We start from the raw sequence: 24,997 nt of genomic DNA on the forward strand, positions 1-24,997 counted from the left end.
AAAAAAAAAAGAGAAAAAACTTTATGTTCAACTTCCCATGCAGTTCTAGAACCATATCATCTATTGTCCTCTGATGGGATGGCAGAAGGAAAAGAGAATGATGGACAGGTAGAGCCTGAAAAGAAATTTGGATAAGCACTGCATGAAGTAAGTAATGAGGCAGGAAAAGAATGCGTTATAGACTGTACACAGATTATCACTACTCTCAGAAAGGGGAAGAGACTGAATGCAACACTTCTGCCATATCCATATCTGCCAACTATTCAGTAACAGGAAGGCATGATCCGCAGCTGGAATAGTTGTATTAGATACCCATGACTCTATCCAGTATCTCTAAGCAAACAATGCCACAGTCTCTTATAACCACTAATCACAACAACCTGGGAATTATGAACATGTTTGTGTTATGTGTAATATTAGAGAGGGCAAGACAGCGAAAAGGAAAGAAAAAGGGAAGGGAGGCGAGAGAGGGAGAGAGAGAGAGAAGGATAATATACAAAGATTTGTGGGAGTGAGCTTGAGATGGTATGTAAACTCATGAATAGCAAAGCCGTAGGCGGGCTGTGCAGACCATACTAGCTTCCTAATCAACGACAAATTTTCCATGTGAAATGTTTTACAGAAAGTCAATTCCTCGTTTATTATAGTAGTCTGCCTATAGAACCATATGCCCTAGTTACTGTAAGTCAAATTGTAAGACTAATGTCAAACTATAAACAAAGTTATGAAAACTAAAAATATCTTTTATAAAATTTGTAATCTTATTTTCCACTGAAATATATATTGCTCACTTCTAACAGCCATTTTTTCTAGTCCTGAATAATGCCGCAGAAAAAACTTTTAGCATCTCATTAGTACAGCAAGAATACTAAACTTCAGTTGCACGCTTTAAGCAATTTCAAGAGTTCCCTGTCCCAGCACAATTCAGATATATTTCCAGCAGTTTGATTTTTAACACAAGTGAAGCTGACTGATGCAGTTTGGGTGTTTGACAATTGTGAGCAATAATGGTAATTGAGTTTCAGAAGTACAATAACCACAATCATATTGTTGTAACTGTCACTTTACAGGCACTTAGGAACCTCCCCTCCCCTTTTTAAAAGGTTGTATATCCATTAGACATTTTTTAAAAAAAAATCTTCCAGTGAAGGCACCTAACTGGTTTGGGAGAGTAGGTGCGTGCATGTGCTGTGTGTCTGTCACACACTCTCCCACCTCAGCAGAAAGCAACTCAGATCTTAAATGCAGTTTGCTGTACTGCAGAGGTATCCCCACTTGCTTCAGAAGCTCCATGCACTTATCTGAAGTATTTAACTGGGGAGCCTGAAAGGAAGGTACCAAAACCAGGCCCAGGCAGAATGGCAGGAATTATCACCCGTTCAGCTTAGCTGTTAGTTCTCCCCAAACTTCAGCCTGTAAAAGGGACATTGGGTCTGCAAAGTAGAAATTACACTCATGGTTAGGAAACACCTACTACATCATGGTTGTTATAAACGACCTGTTGTCCTTATGTCATATGTCCCTATTTATAACAGTGATAACCAAATCAGAAAAACCTGGTACTACAACTGCAGATAACACATATGCATATTTCAACAGATGTTAAGATTTGTGTCAATTTGGACTTCTATTTAGACTCTGCAAACAGGCTCAGGTCATTTCACTCCTCCCTTAATACGGGATATAAAAAACAAAACCTGGTTGATTCCTTATTATGAGGCTGCTCTCTGACAGCCTTCACTAAATACAGTTTTTCACATCCACCTTCTCTCTCCCCCTCTGAAGTGCTTTTTGTTGCACACTGACTGTGGTCAGAAACTGTTCATGGTTGAATGCCAAATAACAACATTTGCCATCCCAAGACTTGAAAGAACATAGACTTTTTCATTCCAGTAACATTCAACCTATATATTCATTTCAAAGACTTGTTAGTCAAAAGTGGTCTTTAACTTGTAAGAAAGGAGATGGAACACCTTCAAATTCTATCTATTTCTGATATGGTGACGATGCAGAGTATCTGCTTCTCCTTCTTTGTAGAAGGTAACATTCAGGGGAAGAAAAAAACAAAAAAAGAAATAAAAAAAGACAAAAGACATTTGAACACAATTTCCCCAGGGCAAACTGATCTGTTTGGACTCCTCTATAAAACAGGATTTCCTGATAAACCTTTGTTCTTATGGGCATAAAAACTTATGTGCCATAGATGCGAGCTCACTCTGCACCTGGGGAGTTGGCAGTTATGGGGAGGCTGGGAAAATCAGTTTTCTATGTTTTATCGTTTCCTTACTCGTTTTTTCCAAAGATTTTTGCTTTTTCACTTCCTGGTGCTTGTTCCACAATTCTACCCAAGATGCATTGAAAGCAGGAGAGAAAGAGAAAGAGTCAGCGGCTAGTCAGACAGGTGAAAATGGGGAAAAAAAAATGAAACAAAAAACCCACCCCCTTCATATAAAAAAAAATAAATATGAGAACTACTGAGTGAAGAGTTAGTTAACACACTTTACAAGAAATCAAAGTCAGGATTTGAGCACTGTATCATCTCTCATTTACAGAATTCACGTTAGAGATGACTTCATACAGTTAACCAACTAAGCAAAAAACAGCTATTACGAACATATACAATGCAATTCATCACCGTTCCTGAGCCTTTAAGACTGTCAGATATTTCATCCTCCAAAATATGTGCATCACAATAGCTCAGATTAACATAAATGTTTTCATGTTTCTAGTTTGTATTATTGAAAGGAAAGGCACAAAAATAGCAGCAGCAATTATAAGATAGCCTAAACTGTAGGTTAACACAATATTTAACCAAAATAATCTTTTGAAAATTATCACAAAGTTTACAAGTTACTTTTGACCTCACGGTATTCTCAATAAATGCTTGGCTCTGCCTTATCAACTAGTACCTACACACACAAAAAAAATTAACTTCTTTTCATCCATTTGTTCCTATCAGGGTATGAAGAAAGGAAAACGGAGAAGAAAAATGCAAAAAATATTAATCATGCTTAATGCCAACTTCCAAAAGCCTACTTAAGTCATAACACCCTAAGCTAAGGGATTCTGTAACAAGAAAAAATGCAGAGACAAAGGAAAAAAATATCTGGAGTCCGTATGCACTTTCTTCATTTGAAGCTTATACATAAGAAGAATTATTGATGAGACACTTGCACATTTCTAGCATTCTCACTTCTCAACCCTCAGAAATGCACTTAAGCTTTTCTGCTTAATAGCGCCAGATCGTTCCAAGTGCTGACGCGCTGGAGAAAGGAAACATTACAAGCCAACATGCTGAACTAAGTCTCAATGCAGGGGACTGTCCCCTCTCACTTGTATGGCTAAAGCTGAGAATGCTACAGAGGTAGATATGCCGAGAAAAGTAGCTAAGGCAAAGGAAAGGAAAAAGCAGCATGATGTTCTTCTATTGCTCTTCAAGGAAAATTCCCGAGGAATTAAAAGGCCACTGAAAGTGTGTCAGGAATCCATCCCATCCTACAGATGGCAGAAATTAAAGACAGGCTCTAAAAAAAAAAAAATCTGTTAAGCAAACTATCTACTAAAAATAATAAAAAATGGACTGTTTTACAGCTGTGGAGAAAGGCTCCAAACGGAGCAAGAAAAGTTTAGCAAGGAAGAAGAACTAGAAAGACGGCTGTTGGCCAACTGATTTCTAAATCTGCTTCATGATTTACAGATATTCCTTCAACTTTCATAAGCACATGGATGAAAAAGGTAAAAACTGCCTACGGATCCAAACAGCATCCTGTAGGCCTACGTAGCTGACCACACACTGACATATAACAATCTATTCAGAAGTCGTACCAAATCTATTTGTAAAAAGGCTCTTGAATTCTCAGCCTATATGGTTCTATACCAAAAAACAGCAGGCTGAAAGTTACAATACCTGTCATTAAATGACTTTTAGTTGATGTGTGTGTTAATTGATCATTACAGTTACTCAAGTTTAACCTATGCCATAGGAACATTTGAGAGCCTACAGTATATCCTAGCACATTAAAAACAGCCTAGATTTTACTCTCATCTTCTCTGTAGAAGAGGAAAAGAAAAATCTGGACAGCAGGTCCAGAAAAGATTTGATGCAAACAACGTAGGTAGTGCAATCTTGTGTGTTTCAAAAACTGTCAATATAAAGTGATCTACAAGCATTAAACAAAAAAGTAGTAATGGAGACTTCAGTAAATACTGAAATTTTCATCAAGATTTTCTACAACTACGCAGTGAAACCAAACAAACGACTGACATAAGGTGGGAAACTATTAGCTATCAATTTTAAAGCCACCAGTATCCAAATAAAAAGGTCAATACTACATTAATAACCAAGGACCCTAGAAGACAAGGACCCTGGAAGCAATAAAATAACTGATGAGCTTTGTGGAAAGAAAGGATCAGGAAGCATTGTCTTCACAACAAATTTCCCAGCTAAGCAATAAAAAAAATGTCATTGTTCACCTTAGAAATACGAATATTGCATACAAACAGCCTTCCTACTAAGGAAGTATCTTACATACTTCAGATGTACACAAGTGGCCAACAACTTTCTGAAAGATGAGCAAGAAAAGGAGCTCAAGCAGGAACACATCCACCCTAAACTTCTGAAAACATGGTGAAGCTCCAGACCATGGTTCCTCTAGTACAAGAAAACCACAAACATTCAGCTACTGTACCTCTAGATCCCAGAGATCCAGTTTAATTGCCACGTTAATACATACTGCAGGCATGGCTATTGCAGACAGTGTTGTACAAGATTTTACTCCTTCATGTTGATTACTTACATTGCTATTTCCTCTGTCAGACTTGGTCAAAAGGGTAGCAGCCGAATTTGTATTTTGTTCATAGAACACCAACAAGTTCACTGAGATTTCTATTTACATATCTGCAACCTGAGGCTGTAAGTACCTTCCAGATTTCATTGAATCAATGAATTGCTTAGGTTGGAAGGAGCCTCTGGAGATCATCTAGTTGAACCTCCCCACTCCAAGCAGGTTTCATATGAGCAGGCTGCTAAGGACCACATCCCAGTCAGGTTTTGAATATCTACACAGATAGAGCACCCACAACCTCTCTGGGCAACCTGTTCCAATGTCATCTCATCTTCACTTAAAAAAAAAAAAAAAAATTCCTCAAGTTTAAATCAAGTTCCTTAAAAAATACTTTGTTATTTCAGCAACATGTAAATGTTTACCAAATGCTTCTTCCCTAAAGAATTTAGTCTGGCATAGGAAAGCCCACATTTCACTCCAGAAGGAATTCAGTCTAGCCACAACTAACTCTGCTGCTGAATATCCAAAGCATTATCTTATATGAAAGCTTTATTTTTAGTTCTGTCAGCAGCATACCTCCTTTCTTCTCTCCTATGGAAAAGAAAAACACTTAAGTAACCCAAAGCAAGCTAAACTGAAATGTTGGAAATTTGAATCTCATAGCTCCTTGGGAGATTTCCAGATAGAATGTAAGATCAGCTTCTGAGCATTTACCTCCACAGATTACCTCTTGAAACAAGAAAGCAAAGAAAATCAGAGGTGATTGCTAACACCACTCAGCCTGCAGCTATTATTACTGACTGCAGCCTGCAGTCAGTATAAGAATGTCTGCATCCTTTCAGCCACGTAACTACCCAGTATACTCATTCCTGTTGCTTTATGCCACATACTGGAGGGTACAGCCTCACAGCAGCACACTGCTTTCAGAAGACTAATATTTCATGCTATGATTTCATTAAAAAGTTCTTTTAAACAGGCTAGAAGAAGCAATGGCTGAAATTTAACACAGAATATTCGTGGAGCTGATGAAATATTTTCCTCATATGCTGATGGTACATTTGTCTCACTAACAATCCACAGCAGGTTGGATCTAACCTAAATATTTTTTCTTTTTTCTATTTAATCTATAAAGCCCTTTTAATGTAAAACAATCTAATGTTTGTCTTTTTTTCCCAGACATGGACAAAAGCCATTCCGGCTATGAAATAAGAGTGGGAAAATTTCTAGAGACCAGCCTAGCAGACACTGTAAAGAAGGACATGAATTCCATTTGCTGTTGCATAGAAGGAAGATCCATCAGTACTGCTTACTGAAACCATAACACCACAGTTTAAACCTTTTGTCAGTTCTTATTACTAACAGTTAGCAGATCCTTGGTCTCACTTCTATCAATCTATATAATCCAGATGTAGTAAGCAATGATTTAAGAAATGTTTGTTTCATGTAGTCCCTTCCATGGTTGCCCTTTCCAAAGTCCTGCTGGCCCTGTTTCTCTTTTGACATTTCCTGTTACTTGAAAACATCAATCACAGCAAAAATGAAAGTTGACTGAAGTGTAATGATATTCAGAAAAAATTAAGATTAAAAAGCTTCTCGGAGAAAACTGTCCTGGACAGTTTAACCAAGAGCAAGTGAAAACACTTATGATTGTTCCTTGGGTCCAAGGTGTAAATGAGGCATGTTACAGCAGCAAATGTATTGTGTTAAAATGGAGACAATGCAAATAGAACCTAATGCCAAAACAGAAGCCCCCCCCACACCTCACATGCATCTCAATACACACCAATGGAAGCAATAAAATTTTCTTCCTTTAGACTCCTTGTGTCGAACTCCCTTGGCCCTTTGCCTGCAGGGCCCAGTCCCTTTGACATCAACTGAGGTACTGGCAGCTGCATTGCAGGTTTCAGCTCCACTCGCGGAGATGATGCAGGATCCTTGCCAACTGGAGTGACGGATCCATCTGTTGGACTTCGTTTTCTCTTTTCTGGTTCTTTAGAGAGAAAGAACAAAGAGTTGCCAAAAGAAAAAAGAACAAAGAAAAAAAAAAAGACATAAGGAAAAAGGAAATGAAAGCAGCAGACCTCTTCTATCATTCTCTGAGACTTCATCTAATCATATGTCCCCAAAGGCAGTTTGGATTATTTTTCTGCATCAAACTGCATGATTTGAATTACAGTTAAACCTTCAGAAGAGAATACTTAAATTAAAATTAGGTTCCCAGTAAAGAACCTTCTGCAACTCTGCACAAACAATTCCAACAGCCGATTAAGCTTATAGTGAAAATTTCATATCCAAACGATATGAAATCCGGACTTCAAGAGCATACAGTGATAAAAGAGTCACTGCATAAAGCAGCAAACACTTTTCTTACCTTTGTTGTAATAGTGAGTATGTGCTATTTCTAGAAGGCCAAAAACACTGGCCATGCCTCCCAGGCCAGCATTTGCATATGACTGCTCCAAGCTCAACACAGTACACTTCAGCAAGTCCAGCATGCCTTTATAAACTTTGCGGCTGATCTCCTGCAATTAAAATCCCATTAGTGTCAAAATTTCAGAAGTAAGAAAGTAATTCAAGAACATAATATTCTAAAATTGCTGTAATATCAGCCTGTAGAAAGTAATTTGATAACAAAAATCTTCTATGAATTGAACCTAAGCATTCATTAGGTATGAGGACCCTGCGGAGTTCAGCACTGACCACATCCTGTATGACATCCTGCCGAGCATCTTCTTCTGACTGGATCGTGCGATTTAGCTTGCTTAGTACAAAGACTCGGAGCTGCTCACTCTCCAGCAGACGACGGACTCTTTTCATGTTCAGCCAGCCGACACCTTGCCCGTCGAGAACATTGTGTACCACCTCCTTCAGGAACTGCTGGTTCTCACTGATGGATTTAGAAAGGAAACAAGAAGGCAAGAGTTAATGTTCTGCTTACCTTAGCTTGCATGGGTATAGAGGTCTGGCCAGAACAAACCCATAGATGCATTTCCAAAACATAATTTACAAGAAAAGAACCTCAAATCTTGCTAGATTTGCTGCTAACCACTGCTCACGGCCCAAGTTGTGTTCTAGGGGTGTATCATCAAACATTTTTGTTTGTCCCTTATTTCCTGTAATAAGCTGTAATCAGCTTTTTCTCTAGTCCCACTATCTACCACTCTACTGGCCACTTTCATAGCACTCCTTAGAATCCATTGGAAGTCTCTATGCCACAACATTCTTCCCTTGGCTGCCTTGTCCCACCTGTAGACTTTCTTTGCATTCATAGCATTAGTGCTGCAGCCTTAGCATGCATACTGTTTCAGCTCATTTTGCTACAGGGGAGGGAATGGTAAAAAGGGAACACCTGTGCAGCCTGCTGTATCCCCCATCTGAGCCACGCTTTTTGTCCTTAGTTATCTCCTATCCCCTTAGCTCAAAGTAAATTTCACTCTACATACAGCTGCTATGCAAGAAGGGAGGAGAAAGAGAAAGCACAGGTCAGAAAATGTTTACTTCAGCATTCCAAGTCCATTTCCAAGCTTGAAAAAAGGATTTCTCATGAACTCATGTAATCAAACTGCTTCACATGACTCAGCTGATCCCCTGTTTGGCACACTAAACTGCTGGCTAGACTAGCCTGATCAGATTAGACTTGACTACAAAGAATAAATACTGTGTAAAGCAGGGTCTTTCATGACCTGGAATATTTTGGATCTCAGACAGGAAGAGGAAACATTTTGAAGGACAGAAAAACACAAATATGTGCTATTAACTGAAAGGCCGTCTGTACCAAATCTTCTCAATGTGTGCAAGCTTTGGGCCATAGAGAAGTACTATGCTATTTTCAACAGCTAGAGTTCTAAGGGAATGTTTGACAAGTATGACACCACTAACACCGCTTTATGCTCAGAAAGCAATTAAAAATATTACCTGGAATTGCTACTTCGTCCCTGAGGCGATGGAGATTCTCTCTTCACTGTTGGGCTGTGCTTAATGACTGAAGACTTTTGATCTACCAGGGCTCGTCTGTTTCCTAAACAGGAGAGGAAAAAGGATGAGAAGAAGGGGGTGGGAGGAAAAGAGTCTGCTCCCAGGACAGTAACAAGCAATACTATGGTCGGCTAACACACCTATTCAGGTTACAAGTAACGAACTTCAAACAAAATGGAAACTCCAAAAAAGCAGCAGCATATATCATATTCTAGCATCACACATCGGCAGAAAACAGTAATGGGAGTAATGCGGAGAGAAAAAGAGAAGATGGCAATGGGAGCAGAAGGTGAAAGGCAGGAAAAATTTGGCTGCTCTGCATGCAGTTGGACAACAAGAACCATCTTCAAATTAGTCACTGTATGTAAAAGCATAATGCATCGGGGGTGACTAGTATAGATTAGGTGATACTGGTTACCCAATGAGAAAGGGAGCCCAAAGTCAGGCATAGGGAATGCTGGAAATTGTTACATCATGCACAGCTCATGCTGTAGGGAACCCACCTTCATTGCTTACTGGGCCAGCTTCAGTAATAATCTCCATTATAGTATTTAACCCAAATACTGGGACACAAAATATACAATTAGTAGTGTACTACAATATCTATGCTCCCCACCATCAGCATCAAAAAAAAAAAATAAATAAAATAAAAATAAAAATAAACTACCAGCTTTTTCCCAGCCCTCCCTCAAAACAAAACCCAAATGACGCTAGAGCGGGAAGGATGCTTGAAAGCCCAAGACAAGGGCCAGCGTAATTAATCTAACAGATAGTGCTTGACTTGAAATTTGGCATCGTGGAACCACTGTACTGCATCTTCATGGATACTATTGCACATATCGAATTTCAAGGGCACTATCAAAAACGTCTGCATCACTGAAGAAAAACAATGTAAATGGATGCGCATGAAATAAAAACTAAAAAGGAGGATGGAGAGTGATCAAACAGCAGCAATGAGATGGAGTCCCAGCATCATTTCCCATTACAGTTACAAACACAGAGTACCACACACACTTGGTAAGAACGGGTTAACGCAGCAATTTTATACCTGTACAACAGAGACAAAAACATTTAAAAAACAGAGAAGTGCCCAGTGGAAATCCCAATGAGCCAGCATGCACACACAAATGAACACGAACACACACGCACACACACTGGCACATGCACAGAACGGACTGAGCTACTCCATGAATATCAGACCCTCGTATGCACACAGTAACATTGAAGGCCCTGCACAATTACAACCGTCAAGAAAAGAACACCAAAGTGCAGAAGATGAGGCGCAAAGCACGAACATGGAATGGCAAACCCCATCACTGTTTTCTTCCAATGTATGGAATTAATCATTAAGTTTACCCATGGAAATAACCCTGATATGAAGCATGTTTCGTATCCTGCACAATTGGACATGAAAATGTAACCAACTGGTAAAAGGTTGTCAAAAACAGCTGCGCAGAATCTCTGCTAGTGTTTTCACCATACCAGTCCTGTTCCTCCTCATTTTACACACAGGGAATGATTACTTGTCTCAAAAACAAAGTCCAAAGCAGAAACACAAAAAACAGCTTTTGGCCTTTGTTTCTACAAGGTCAAAGGTCAGCAAAACATCATACCAACCTTCATCCACATCCCTTCCCACTTCCAGATTAAAGTAATCTTTACCGATGAAAATGATGAGGAGGAAAAAATAAATAAAATCAACATATTAAAACAAAAGCAGCAACTTCTAATTAGATAGAGTAACTCAAAAAATTTTATGAAAAGAAACCTTCCCTGATTTAGCAACTATTATCACATCCAGTGCAAGGATGACCAGGCTGTCTACTTCGAACGTAAGAGGGTCATTTCTCTAGTCCCTGGTTCAGTCATGCTATCTAACAAGAGATGTCCCAATTGGAAGATTGTGCACCTAAGTTAAAGATGGATCTTTACTCTCAATGAGCTGAAGCATGTTTATAATTTGAGGCTGATTGGAAAATTTCCATATAATGAATTGAAAGTAACCCAAGTTACCGAGGGTTAATCATGAAGACAGTGGCAGTACAACAGTAGAACCTACCTCTTTGTTCCCATTCTATACACTAAGGACTTAAAAATAATACAAAATAAAATGCAAAACAAAACCAACATTCACAGCATACCCATTAACACAGGGTGGACTAGCTACTTTCCCATCCCAACACAGTCCGGTTGTTGGGAGGAAGTCTGACTGAGAAATATCAAGACAAATTATTGTCTTGATAACTAACCCAAACTACCAAAAGGCTTCACCACCAGAATTCCTTTTAGGGATAACACCTCAGACTGCCCAGTAACAAGAATAGTAAAGGCTGTAAGGCAAAGGGAAAAATGGTTACCTTTCAAGCTGGGAAAGGGGGTATTCTTGTCTCTCCCAACTTTGGTTGGTAGGGCTAAGTTGGACAGACTGAAACTTGTGCTGTGGTTTCTATACAAGCTGCCTATGACAAAATGGAAAAAACAACAACAAAAAACACAATTAAATGCCTCATACTCATTGCACACATCCAGCTTCCTGTAATTCACCTTCTTATTCAAGATCCATAATGATGGAAGTACTTTTTTTTTAATCCAACAACATTACAAGCATCATATCATCTTATTTACAACACACCCACATCTGTAATCAGATTATTCTTAATTGCATAAAACATAATTCTTGGCTCTCATCTTACAATCGCTGCCGTTGTGCCTTTGAGTCTTAAATGTACCACCAATATACACTTATCTCCCTGCACTTACACAGGTAACTTCACATCAACTGTGTCTTCTAGTTTGAGACTCCTCTTAGGAGTAAATAAATGGCAGGGGTCACATGAGAAAACAGGATGATGAAAGATCTCTAAAATACATGAGCTTGAAGTGAGAATTGTGCAGAGAGCCTTATGCAACTCTCTAAATGCGACACAAAGGATTGCTTTAAAATAGCAGCTTTCAATTTACGAGGAGAAAACAAGAGCTTTTCATAGCAGCAACATATTTTTAATAGCATTAAGAAAACAAAAATGCACTGTCATCTGTTTAAGATTCCCATATAGCAAACCTCAAATAGTTCATTTTAAATGTCAGTGTACTATTCCAATTTGCTTTCTTTTGTTTCCCCTCAGCCTTATCTTAGTAACAATCTTTTTAGCAGAAACATCCAATATACTTTCCCCACTGCTACAAACTTCTTGCCCTGCTCCCCACAGCAGCTGAAGATTCAACTGTCTATATCTTCGCTCTCATATCAAAATAATTTAGATTAGTTTTCCATACCTGTGGGTTTTATTATTAAAATACAATCGAAAATAGTTAAGAATTTAATTTAGCACCTAAACACAAGACATGGTAGCATGGAAAGCATACTACTGGTAAGACTTTTGTATCAATTTCAGAATTACCCTTTTTTGTTTAATTTAACTGACAGTTGCTTATTTGTGCCCTGAAGTGTCATATAGCTCAACGGCCTAATGACATAACCAAAGTCCTTCTTACTGAAAAATATCTAACACAGTAGTTATCAGCAACGTAAATAAAAAAGTTCCTATGGTTCCCAGCACGGCTTCTGACGTCCTGCTAACAATTTGACAACCAAGTTATCCTCTTGACTAGTCATCCCTCTATTCCATCTCCCTGTAAACTCTAATAAATAATAGCAGTTTAATGAATGCATTAGTACATACTTGCAAAAGACATGATGCCCCCAAAACCTTCACTGCTGTTGTTAGAGACAGTAGAGTTCGGGGAGCTAGCCCTGGAGTCCGAATCTGCATCAGAATCATTGGCCAGTTTTAAACTGTTTGGACGGAGTAACTTCTGAGACCTTTGAAGAAATAAATACAAATGCTATTAGCTTTTTCTCCACCCAAAACCTTGTAGGATTATGAGAGGTCAATGCTGGTCTTGTTCCTTGTCTGTTTTCACCACACTACCTTTACCTTGTGTGTTAAATTAAGGAAGAAAAAAGTGAGGGAAGCATCTTTACATTCAAGCTTTCATTACCTTTCAGGACACGTTGAAAATTTGTTGGCAAAACTGCATTGGTGGATTTGTGGGTGAAAAAGTTGTGCTTTGAAAGCAACAACAAGAAAACCTAATGTCTTCAAACACAGTAGTAACAAATTCCCTCAAAGATTTCCAGGAATCAGTAGGTGATATACTAGAATGTTTCTAAGAAGAACTGGTAATTCTGTTAGCTCCTACTATTTAAATAAAAGCAAATACCTGAGTGAACTGAGCAAGTACCTTTACTCAAACCAGAATGGTTTGCAGAATTGGAACATTAAATAGAGGTGACCAATGCCACATTTCAGCTGCAAAAGACATTTGAATGAATGTTAAACTACATGAAACAGATAGAAACCCCAACAGAGCTGTGCGGAAGGGCAGGAGATGGGGAGGACTCACCTGCTTCCATTGAGATTCTGGTTAAATCTTGGGGTGTAGCTCTCTTCCTGCTCATCATCTTCATCCTCTGTAGGAAAACCATACTGTGGCTCGAAGTATGGATTGTCATACTCTCGTTTCCTCACCACCCCTTCTGAGGAGGTCATGCTGATAGCTGGGCTGTCACTCTCACGACGATCCAAGCTCATCTTGGGAAAGCTTGTTTGCAGTGGCAAGGAAGGGAGATGGTTTGAAAATCCAGCAGCCAGCTTCTCTTCCATCTCTGCTGAATCTGCAGACTCCTGTGGACCAGTCAAATAATAGATTTGTTTGAAAATTTTTATTACGTACAACTGAAGAGTGGGACAAGGAAAGCTATTTCAAACTGGGAAGTCTGTAGGGTCCTTGCAGATCCTGGCTCCCCACCCAAATCCCACTATTAGTCCCTCTAACCTAGGATTTTAGAAATACCGCAGTATTTGTGCATCGTTCTAGGGACTTTCTCCCCTGTAAAGCAGATCTTACTGTTAAGTGTTAGCTCCAGCTAACATCTCTCTGTTGTCCTGCTTTGTGGTTATGGAATCAACTCCCATATTTCCCAAATAACCACAGATTCATGAGTTTCCCCACCCCATTCCCTGTTCTTCCAATGCATTAGATTTTTCCATACTGATTAAAAGACATTCCTGCAGTCACACCCTGGACCACCACCCTCTGTTAATAATGTGTTTTTCAATACATGGGAGCTTCTAAACACAGGAATGATCTGTTCCAGTATAGGAAGCTACCAGCAAACTCTATCTTGCTCAAAGACCAGAAAGATCATGCAATTTAATCTGTGTGTAGTTTCACAGTCCCATTAGCTTTTGCCCTTCTCAAAATGAACTACATGAATTCTCCCTTTCTTTATATCTTAATACACCAATCTTGGGGCTGAATTAGTCTCAGTACACACGTGATTCACTCCGTGGATGACAGTGCTGGGGCTGCTACTGGCTGTAGTACTGGAACTTGAACGAGGCTGGTTGTTCTCTTGGGAGTTCTCACTGTCCATGGCTTGTTCATCCAGGTCCCCTGAGTATTCTTGAAAATCATCAAATTCCACTTCACTAGCATCACCAAGGGCTGCATGTGTCAGGGGGTCAACATCTGTAAATACATCATTTTGCATTAAAGAACACTCCCTTCCTCAGCCTTTTGCTCATCTAAATAAAGATCACTGGCAGATGGGGACTGCTGATCAGTAGAATACAGAATCACGTAAGAAGCTAGGTTGTGAAGGGGTTTTGGAGGTCATCTATTCCAAATCCCTACTCAAAGCAGGACTAACTTCAAAATTAGAGCAGATTGCTCAGGTCTTGTCCCACCTAGTTATGTAAGACTCAAAGGCTTGAAACTCCACTTTGACCCTCAGAACCTGTTTAACCATGCTCACTATGGAGAGCTTTGCCTTGGGTCCAGGCAGAACTTAGGATTGTTATCTCTTGCCCTTGGGATATAGGAAATGCATCAGCATTCCTGTATTTGGTTTATTGAAAAGAGTAATCATTTCCCAGTCTCGAAAGAGACATTGATGCTGCAGGCTCCATATAAACCACAGAGAATGTATTGTCCTGTCCCCACGAGAACGGAATGACTCATTTAAGTCAGCATTAAGAATCAAAAGCAGGGGCAGGAGAAAATTCATAATCTGCTGCCCATATTGTATCTTATCTACCGGCAGGTTGTTTCCAAATCAAGAGAGACAGTTTTGTTCAGCAGCACATATTTCTGTTCTTCCTCACAGTGTCATTTGGAGGGCACTGTACATGAGCAGAAACAAGGTCTTTCTTCAGCCTACCACTGGAAATTGAAGGTGTATGCTCTTTTTCCTCAGAGCAACACTACAATGGAACAAAACTTTGCTCTGATTAAGGGATATAGGAGAGTCATTTCCCCCCTCAGTGCAGATGAATGAGGAAGAGGAGCCTATGTGGACACTGAAAACGAAACTCAAAGTTACTCACTTGGAGTATCGCCATTAATGTCACATTTCATCATCTCACTGACAAAGTCACCAAGGGAGGAATAGGAGGAACTTGAGTCGTCATAGTCAACACTGTCACTGCCACTGCCACAACAGGTAAAAAAGAGAGATGAGTGGTAGCAGCATAGCAACAGCAGGGCCCAGTATTTCAAAGATGAGCATCAGCACACACTGTTTTCAAGGACATCTTAGAAATCTTGTGATATTACAGTTTCCACACAAACAAAACAAAAGAATCCTGGCAAGAGTACGGGGCCGGCTTCATGAAAAGTCAGAGCAAATTAAAAAATTTTGAGATAGGTAACAAGACAATATGGTATCACATTTATAGGCTCTCAGCAAAGTTAACAAGGTCAACCACAGGTGGACAGAAAGTAGTATATGAATTCTCTGTGTGTGCCAGAGGGGTGGAAGAAGCTTCAAGAGAAGTAGAGATCAAAGGAAGAGCATTCTCTTTTAATACTAATGATAAATCCCACTGTGAGGACCACTGGTGCTATGTAGAACATAAAAGATAAGCAATTCCAAGCCTGAGAGCCTCATAGGCTAAAAGAAAAGAAGGATAATAAAACTAGATGAAAAATTCTGGAAAACATGGTCAAAAACACATTAACAAAAAAATTATTCTAACTTTACTGAACATACAAGAAGGTCTCAGGCAGTGGGTAGTACTGGCAAGCTTTGCATAACCATGTGCTGATTAGAGATTTGAAAGAAGGGTAGGATGGGTGGGAGTAGTTATAGTACTGCAACACAAATAACCTGAGAGAGAACAGCATGGAAGAAAAAAGCGTAAGGGTGGGAATAAATGCCAAATGACAAGTAGCAAAAGAAAACAGCAAAGTACATATAGAGAATCACGTTAAGTGAAGGCTTGAGAAAACAAAAGCAAAGAGATAAGCTGCTGCTATGATGATGACAGTGCAGCAAGACAATTTACTTCAGTGTCAGTGTTCTGACCAGACAGAAGAAAAAAACATCAGCATGGAAGGCTAGAGGAAAAGGCTGCAAACAAGAAGTTGGAGGAAAGGCCCAGAATAATTTGAAGTAACTATCACGTGGCTAGAGTTTTGTTCTCCACCAACCTGTCATCAGTGTGGTCAGAGTCTGTTTCTTTCTCTACTGGTACATTCAGTGCTTCAGCCAGTTGTGAATTACTGTCATAGACACGATAGTGGATGGGCTGCAGCTGGTGGGCATACCACTTAGGTTTGTCACCAATCAGTGCTGGATCAAACATGTCTGCATAAAAAGAAAAAAAAAAAACACACAAGGAGAGTTAATTGAACTAATTTATTTGTGTTGAAGGCTTCATTCACAGTGAGGCTATTCCTTACTAAGTCTTACACAAAGGGAGAGGCAGACTTCTCTGTAAGCAAACAATTAACTGGAAAAATGAGGGGCTAACAGCAGTGCTAATTTGGTAGAAACCCATCAATATATAAAAATAGACATATATAAATATAAATAGAAAAATGTTCCTTAAACTGGATTTCCCCACCCAGCAGGAATGCTGAACTGGAACAGGCTCGCCAGGGAAGTGGTCATGGCACCAAGCCTACCGGTGTTCGAAAAGCATTTGGACAACGCTCTCAAACATACGGTTTGATATGATCCTGTGCAGAACCAGGAGTTGGACTCAACCCTTATGGGTCCCTTTCAACTTGGGATATTCTACGATTCTATGAATAGTATGGCATTAAGCTAAGTTCATACCTAGAACCTCTCTACATTTTAAGAGACAAGATATCAAAAGTGCAGGAAACTTAAGACCAAAACTTACTGTTATGAATCCTTTGAAAAGCGTAGTTAGTAGGGTTGAGTGACCATTCTCCAAAATATTCTACTGCCTGTGTCCTGGAAAGCTTATCTGCAAACGGCGTTTGCTTTGGCCTAGAGGCAAGAAAGGAGTTTGCCTGGAAGGCGACCACTGGTCGTGGAAAAAGACGAAGAGTGCGAGTATGCATTTGGAAACCCTGCAAAACATTTGGTGAGTTGAAGAATCTCACCATAGCAACCCTAAAAAGAAGCAGAGAATATATATCAGATAAAAAAGACACAACCTTTAAAATGTATGCGTTAGGCAATGTTTCAAACCTTCAGCAAATGGTAACCTAATGCAAAAAGCTGTCTTAGAAAACTTCTTAAAATTAAAAAAAAAAGCGCACACACAAGAAATCACTTGGTTTTAATTCACCACCTTGAAACCAAGACCCACCCAAGGAGAGACGTTGTTCTTGGATCCGCTAGCTTAAATTATGACTAAGTTTCCAGATTTTTTTTTCCCTCAAGACATATAATTTTATTCACTTATGCACTATTCATGCACTTAATGGATCTGATACAAATGCTGTAATTCCTTCTCTTTTTATTTTTTTCTATGTAGACTAGAACCTGCGGTAGAACCTTGAAGACCCTGCTTCCATCACAGGACTTACTTACAGCAGCATTTGTGCTGCCTTCAAGTGCAAACTTTAAGAAGACTCAACACTACCTTCCTGTTCAGCCTCACCTGGTAGCCACATCCACAGAGTCCACATCATTTCCATAGATCAGAGGGTTGAATTCCGTGGAGGGGGTAGACTGCAAATCATTCTGTGGTCTTCCCAGCAGGAGCGGCACCTCCTGCCCTTCGTGGAACTTCTCTAGGTTAAGAATGGGCTGAGTATTCAGACTCATGCTGGCCAGTGCCTGACAAAGGACAACATGATGCACACATTCAGCAATAAATTATTCAAGGAACAAGAGTGAGATCAGAGCTACTCTGCCTCTAAGCAATCACACCGATTATGCATGCTCCATTAGTTTGTCTTAAACTCCTTCTTCAACACTGAGTCAAGAAGTATCTCCAGGCCCTCCTTTATGTGGACAGTCCAAATGATCTCCTCAATGACAAAACAGTCTTGGAGCTACCTAAGGGTTAGCATGGAAGTCTGTCATTCATGACGTGGGAACAGACAATCCAAATCTGACCACTGCCTGTATGGCACTGTACAATACATCTGAGAGTTATTCCCATGTGTAATTTGAATACACACTGGGACCTGGAGGCCTTGAAACTTGCCTTGCAACTTGGCCGTTCAGCCAGTGAGTTTGATATCCTACAACAGTGTGCAGACACCTCTTACATCGGCATCTGCCTGCACCTATCCCTGCAAGCCTACACTTCTCATCTGAATGATGTCTTCATCTCTCCATAAAGCCACCATCCTCTTCAACCCTCATAACATCCTCAGTAAAATGCACTGGAGCAGCATGACTGGCAAGTCAGTCCTTAACACCCAGATCCAACCTAAATTGGACCTCCCGCATTTCTCCCATTTGCCCACTGAGTCTTCACTGGTTTATTTCAAAAATAAACTATCATATAAAACAAAGTACAATCAAAACACCAAAGGAAAAGGGTAAAATGGAAAATCGAGGGGAAAAGAATAAAATAAAGAACCTTGTTGTCAGGAGTGAGCAGCTGTTGCTGAGTGATTGCAGTCATGCTAACCAGACACTGGAGGCATGATGGAAGATCATATGATAACACCAGCAGCCCATCAGAGCCAAGACGAACACATGACCACAGAGAAACAGATGGAGGGGGAAACAAAACAAAAATAAAATCTATTACTACCAAATATCACAAATAAGAGGAAATAAAAAGGACCACAAAATAGGCATGTGGAGAGAGGTCTAACTGCGCCACCCCCAAACATCCATATTTGGCTACAGTTCCTCTGGAAAGTGGAAAGGTTCCTGTCCTTATTGGTACAGCAAATTACTTTCCACTGCAGTTTAAAATCGGGTATCTCGAATTTTATTCATTGACACTAAGACCCAAAAGTAAACAAGGGTGTTAACCTTAGTGACATGGGTCACAATTTAATCTTCTCTACTTTGTAAAGCAACCAGTAGCCCTCCTGTTCTGCCAATAGTCAACTCTTGATGATAATGGACACAGGAATAAATAGGGATGTACAGAATTTTGGTGAATACTCTGCCAATTTTAAATAGAAAGTGTTCAGGGAAATTGCAATTTGTTCTTCTGATATTCAAATTTGCTGTAGTAAGACAGTTTTGCTGAATAGTGCCTGAAATTGCAAGGGGGTGAGGCAGAAGTAAGGGGAAGGTGGATCTAACAAAACTCCAAGCAACACATTGCTTCCATCAGTGCCGACAGCAGGTACTGGGGTATCACAGAGGTCACACACTTTGCTCTCCAGGTCTACAAGGAGAGAAAGAGCAGACCTCATCAGGTCAGTAATACACTTTACCTTTAGATACTGCATGCAGCGTGCATAAGGAAAACAGAAATAAAGAGATAAAACCTGCTTGACATGATCAGCAAGGCTGACCCAAGCTGATTAATGGCTTAGCAGGACCTGAGAGAAGAGACAGACCTCACACAGATCTGTGAATGGAGGGGAAACAAAGATGATCATTGCTAGATGGATTGGGTCAGAGTTTAAGCCTGTGTGGCAAATGTAAAGGAGGAATCTGGAACTTTCTGCACCAAGCAGAAACAAGTTAGCCCCAAACAACAGCGAGAAACAAAAACCATCTACTGCATCCAAGAGCATTTTGAATTATCTTTCACTAGGCTAAGAAATTAACTGCAGTCATAGGCCTTAGTGATCACTTGCTTTTCCAAATTAGCTCTCTGCTTTAAGAGAGAAAAACCAGCAGCTAGATAGCTAACCCTTAACATCTGTATCAATTAACACCACTTTTAAAGCTTAACATGTTGCTCAATTCTAACATAGGGGATATTCTATCTGGACACCCATATGTAAGTGGTGCCTTAAATTCCTTGAAAGAAAATCCCTAGTCCTGTGCTTCCCGACAAAAGTGGAAGCAGCGGAGACAGCAGAAGATAAACAGGCAACAAAAATGAGCATGAAATTCCTTGGAAAAACTAAAGATCTCAAATGAGATAAAAGTCTCAGATTTACGGTTGTCAGAGGAAGGCAATGTTAGAAAATCACAGAGGTGCTCGGGGGGCTCAAAAGAAAACATCCCAGTAACTTCTTCCCCCATTGATTAGCCCACCTCCACATCCAGAGCAGACCTTGCCATGACTGGCCAAGGGGCACCTTCTTGAACAAGCTTACTCTAGCATCCTCGTATCTTATTCACATCCATCTGACGTGCCAGGATACACACCTGCTTTTAACACCTTTTGCTTTACATTTGCTGACTGCATTCTTGTCCAGCACAGCAAAAGAGCTGTGCAAGACTACATCTGCTAAGCTCTACCGAACCTGAGTCCTTCTCCCAAAATGCTTATTACCTGTTTCAGATGCTTTTTCAGCTCTGATGCTTCTGGTTCTGGTAGTGCTGGCAAAGATTCTGCATTTGTAGGAACAATCACCTGGAATAAAGCACAAGCAACAAACTAAAAGTTACCCAGCTGTAGCCATTTCAAAACCAGAATCCCCTACATCACATCTCCACTGCTCCTGAGACTGGATAAAAGTCATAATATCAAATTTAAAAAAAAAAAAAAAAAAAAAGAAAAACACAAAACCAACCTCAATCAATACTTTGATTTTCACTTCTTTATGACTGTGTAAATAGTATTTACACAGGAGAGGATTTCACAAACAAGAGAGGATTTACTCTGTCATAAACCACAAAAAAAGGAAAGTTTGAATGAACCTATACCCATCCTTCAGGATTTCCATTAAGTGTAAGATATTAAACACATTTCCCTTGAAATAGCCTTGTTCATGCCACAGTAGAAAGCAAGATATGTGGCCCCATTTGAATTGTGACAACCAGTGCTGCTGGAAGGCTCTTATCAGACCTAGATTCTTACCTAGGGCTATAGCAGACAGGGTCAAGTTACCCAGTGAGACAGCTTTATCATTTATTGAGGATTTATCTTCCTATAAAACAGCCAGACGGATTAACTGAAAAAGAATGCCTTATAAATAAAAGAAATGGGGACTTTGAGACAAGGAAACAGAATCCTGAAATTTAGGACAATAGTAGCAGGGGCAGACTGAGCCCCTGCTTATATGCCTATAAGCATAGACATTCTTAAATTCTCAGTGTGCACATTGATGAAAGTGCACAGTTCCCTGGAAACAAAGCCAAAAGTCCTTATGGGCATCACTTACCTTATTGGTATCCAGGTCAATAAGCCATACATCATCAGGCATTTTAAAATCCAATTTGTAAAGGAAGAAACTTGCTGGAACACCAATGATGTAAGGTGTAGGGGCTAGAAGCAACTGAGAGAGACAGACATCTTAAAAAGGACAAGATCTGAATTTGTTATCACCATCTTTTTGTTTTTTAATAAATAACAATACAGTAGGTTTACATCAGAAGAGAAAATACGCAAGGCTTTGATAAATAAGTCACTAACTCCACACAACAGAAGCATTTCAAAACAAACAAACGAACAAAACCAATCCTGCTCCAAGAGCTTCAGTTCTCATCAAGAAGAAAATCAGAGCTTTTTTCTGCCAGGGATGTACTTTTATACTGCTGCATGGCTCTAAGGAAAAAAAAAATGGCTCAACTAATAGCTTGCTATGTCACGGACCAAGAAAAAAAGATGTTCAGAGTAAAAGCTTAACTGGAGAAGCAGAAAGCAGCAAGTAAATACACCCTCGGCTCAAACCAAGACCGTGCTGTTGAGAAGATGTCATTAGGCTTAAAGGGTTTTACCATCTCTAGGAAGCCTAAGAAATAGGTTTTCCACATGTTTGTGTAAAAAGCATCCAACAAGAAATTCTTGTTGTTTCTGAGCATCAGCAGAGGGAAAAGGTTTAAATCAATAAGCCACGTAGCAGCTTGAGATCCGCTGTTTGTGAGGCAAAGTTATCCTTTAAATCTAGAACACCTGGTTACCTGCAAGGGGAAAAACAAACCTGCAGCATCATTTGCAGGATAGCACTGAATTAATAATATGGCCTCAATTCTATCTTTCCAAGCAAAATAATGAGCTCCTGCAGAGCTGACTGTTATGAAACCCAGGCTTCCAAATGAAGTAACTTGACATTTCATACTTCTGAGGAAAATAAACTGCAGGCAGTAGTTTCTAAACTCTGAATCAATAGCCCTCAAGATTCCTTAACTACTATGGACCCTCCCCAACAAACCTTAATACTCGGGAGGGCAAGGAGGGGAAAAGTAAATTCTTGCTGTAATATTGTAGATGCGTGGCCTTTCAGTCCATTGCTTGTAAGGTACCGCTTTGAATCGCATTATTCACTATGCAGGCTTTGAGAATGTTCTACATAAAAGGTGTTACCTACAATTTAGTCAGTGGTGCTCAAAAAACATCCTTTGCAAGGCAGTGTTACAGCCCCTGAGAAAGCGTGAGGAAGGAAACAAGGGCTGCTTCTGTATGTTTCAGACATCACAGAAACATCCTTTGCAAAAGACTAATGAAGGCAAAATACGTACCTGTTCTGCAGAGGCCATGCAGGTGGGAAGCAGAGGGATCACTGGAAACATGTACTCTAAGGGGTAGATCATAGCCACAAAGGCCATCACAGACATGGAGAGAGCATTATAATCTCGGGACTGCAATACAACCTGCAACCACAGGAACTCCCATTAGCACTGCAGCAACCCTTCTCTTCTGGTACTCCCCCCAGAGCCATACAAATATCACAGCCTGCAGGACTCTGTTTTAACAGCTGTGAACTGGATGACCCTTCAACTCATCTGTCTGAAAGCAAACTTCAGGTGCTTTTTACAACAAGATCAAAACCTTTCAAAACAGGACCGTCAGAAGGAGCTATTCCTTCCCGCCTCCAGACAAACTGATCCCAAAGAATGCAGCAGACGGCCGTTCCACACACCCAGCCTACCCTGGCTGTGGAGAAGGCAGAGCTTCCTAAGCTCTAAGTTGGTCCAAAGACCAACTCTTCCCTTCCTACCTTGTGCTCCAGAAGGATGCAGGTCAGCACCTGCAGACAGGCATCCACTCCCAGCAACTCCAAAGGCAGATGCAATGGAAAATCCACCAAGGTGAAGCGGGATGGATCAGGAAGAGCAAAAGTCAAAGCTGGCTGCAACTCATGCGGCAAGACTTCCACATCCACCCGCTTCTGACCAGCGACGGGCATCGGCGAACGCAGCAGCCTGTATATCCAGGCCTCAATCTCACGCAAGTCGTGCAGCAATGCGCTGGACTTCTCCTCCACAAGGAGCGAGCCTGTGAAAATCCGCCACATTGTGTCCCTGCACATGGGGAACAAGAAGATTAACACTCCACAGCTTCATTTGACAGCCGTTTCTCTTCAGGGTTGCATGGCTCTTTGAGGGAAAGGGAATAGTCACCAAGAAATAAAAGGTGCAGCTAACACGTTTGGCCGCTCAAGGGAAGGGAAGACAGGGGTTTAACCTTACTGAAACAACAACTGGGGGGAATAATAGATCTTTCTGAAGCAGAAGTCAACACAGGTATATCACGTTGGTCCGAGAGGTCATGCATTCGTTTAAATGATCTGGTAAGGTCCAGATCTCTGAAGACACATCCTGCATTGCCCTGGTGCTTGAAATTCAGCCTGAAACTGGGATACTCTCACATCTTGTCCAGCCCAGCTGACTGTAGGATTGCGTCTAGCAGTTCTACAGACTTTTTCAAGAATATGAAATACTAACTTGAGATAATAAAAATATGCCACACCGAGATCTCGTAGGTGTTTTGGCATCATTAAATATTTTTACATCCTCTCTTAAATTGCATTTTATCATCCTGACAAGCTGAACGACCCACAGCAGAAGTGGTTCCATTTCAAATGAGAACATAAATTTCTAAAAGCTGTCTGGGAAGCAGATAGGTACCTTAGCAAAACAAGTAGGCATTTTTCTATGCATTAAGCTAGCAAACTGCAAACTTCTAGCTCAAAGGCAGCATTGCTCAAGCCTTCAGTGCTTCAAAACTTGAAACTGGATCAGACAAGGGAAGCAAAGTGGATAGCCCATTTGATTCCTGTGAACCTGTTATAGCCACTAGGCACAAATTTCAGCTTGATAAGTATTTTTGGTTACTGTAATAGATCTGTTAGAATGGTATAGCTCAAATTAGAGCTCAAATAGCTCAATTTAAAAAAAAAAAAAGGATGACACTGGAGACCTCTTAAAGAACAAAAATTACATAATTTTGGAGGGGTCAAAACAAGAGCAATTTGAGATTACGCTGACTGATATACCTCTCAGAAACTGTGATGCTTCGCATCCTCTGCTCCTCCCTCAGCCACTTGTAACGCACAGGACATTAAGTTGTTAACAGGCACACTCAACCTTTCACAAGCTGTAAGCTGGCATTTTTATTCTGCCACCACTTCAAAACCACTTTACTTTTCCAGGTCACAGCTTGCAAACCACACGGTAATTCAAACCAGCAGCTTTACTCGTCCCCCTGATGGATGCTTGGCCTCCTCCTCTTGCCTTCCTCATCTGTCACTCAGCTCTTCTCCTCTTAGCTCTAAGAATTACGGTCAACAACAGCACATTTTTAAAATACTACATGCCACTCAAACACTGGAATACATCAGCTCTCCTTTCAAAATTCAGCTGAGTTCACAGAGTTGAACAAAGTCATGAAATTTAGCTCTTTTCTGCCTCGGAAATGATCAGACTAAAGCAAGTGATGAAATAAGCTTCCTTAAAGCATACTTCCATTAAAAAAATAATTTTTGTTCTGAGAGAAACATTTTTTCCTCACCAGCAGTGGATTCAGGTGATAAATCTGTTAATGCAGGAATTGACAGGAGCCCAGCACAATCTCCTAGAGCTGTTCTGGGGCAGGAACCCACCAAGTAGGTCACCACTCTCTGAACAGGGGCAGACTTCCTCTTTCATAAAAAGCATA

General features: G+C 40.3%; 1 protein-coding gene across 33 annotated transcripts in view; it reads right to left on the minus strand.

The window, feature by feature from the left end:
* MADD (MAP kinase activating death domain) overlaps window positions 1–24,997 on the minus strand; it is a 65,949-nt gene that overhangs the window by 23,046 nt on the left and 17,906 nt on the right. For 4 of the 33 annotated variants that reach the window (XR_011097285.1, XM_068684814.1, XM_068684824.1 and 1 more), the window contains exons 4-23: window positions 23,058–23,361; window positions 22,579–22,710; window positions 21,282–21,395; window positions 20,450–20,530; window positions 18,617–18,673; window positions 17,684–17,862; window positions 16,955–17,190; window positions 16,257–16,413; window positions 15,152–15,258; window positions 14,101–14,294; window positions 13,167–13,447; window positions 12,443–12,582; window positions 11,117–11,218; window positions 10,377–10,415; window positions 9,263–9,322; window positions 8,700–8,802; window positions 7,485–7,671; window positions 7,156–7,306; window positions 6,568–6,774; window positions 2,288–2,341 (exon numbers count right to left, since the gene is read on the minus strand). Coding sequence is in view for 32 of the 33 variants with exons in the window: in XM_068684814.1 (XP_068540915.1) it covers window positions 2,288–2,341; window positions 6,568–6,774; window positions 7,156–7,306; window positions 7,485–7,671; window positions 8,700–8,802; window positions 9,263–9,322; window positions 10,377–10,415; window positions 11,117–11,218; window positions 12,443–12,582; window positions 13,167–13,447; window positions 14,101–14,294; window positions 15,152–15,258; window positions 16,257–16,413; window positions 16,955–17,190; window positions 17,684–17,862; window positions 18,617–18,673; window positions 20,450–20,530; window positions 21,282–21,395; window positions 22,579–22,710; window positions 23,058–23,361 (2,885 nt within the window). In the remaining variant the exon portion in view is untranslated. The remainder of the gene's footprint in view (window positions 1–2,287; window positions 2,342–6,567; window positions 6,775–7,155; window positions 7,307–7,484; window positions 7,672–8,699; window positions 8,803–9,262; window positions 9,323–10,376; window positions 10,416–11,116; window positions 11,219–12,442; window positions 12,583–13,166; window positions 13,448–14,100; window positions 14,295–15,151; window positions 15,259–16,256; window positions 16,414–16,954; window positions 17,191–17,683; window positions 17,863–18,616; window positions 18,674–20,449; window positions 20,531–21,281; window positions 21,396–22,578; window positions 22,711–23,057; window positions 23,362–24,997) is intronic. The other 29 variants (XM_068684837.1, XM_068684827.1, XM_068684834.1 and 26 more) reach the window with 13 other exon arrangements.

This window comes from Anas acuta, chromosome 5 (genome assembly GCF_963932015.1).
Source record: "Anas acuta chromosome 5, bAnaAcu1.1, whole genome shotgun sequence".
NCBI classification, from domain to species: domain Eukaryota; kingdom Metazoa; phylum Chordata; class Aves; order Anseriformes; family Anatidae; genus Anas; species Anas acuta.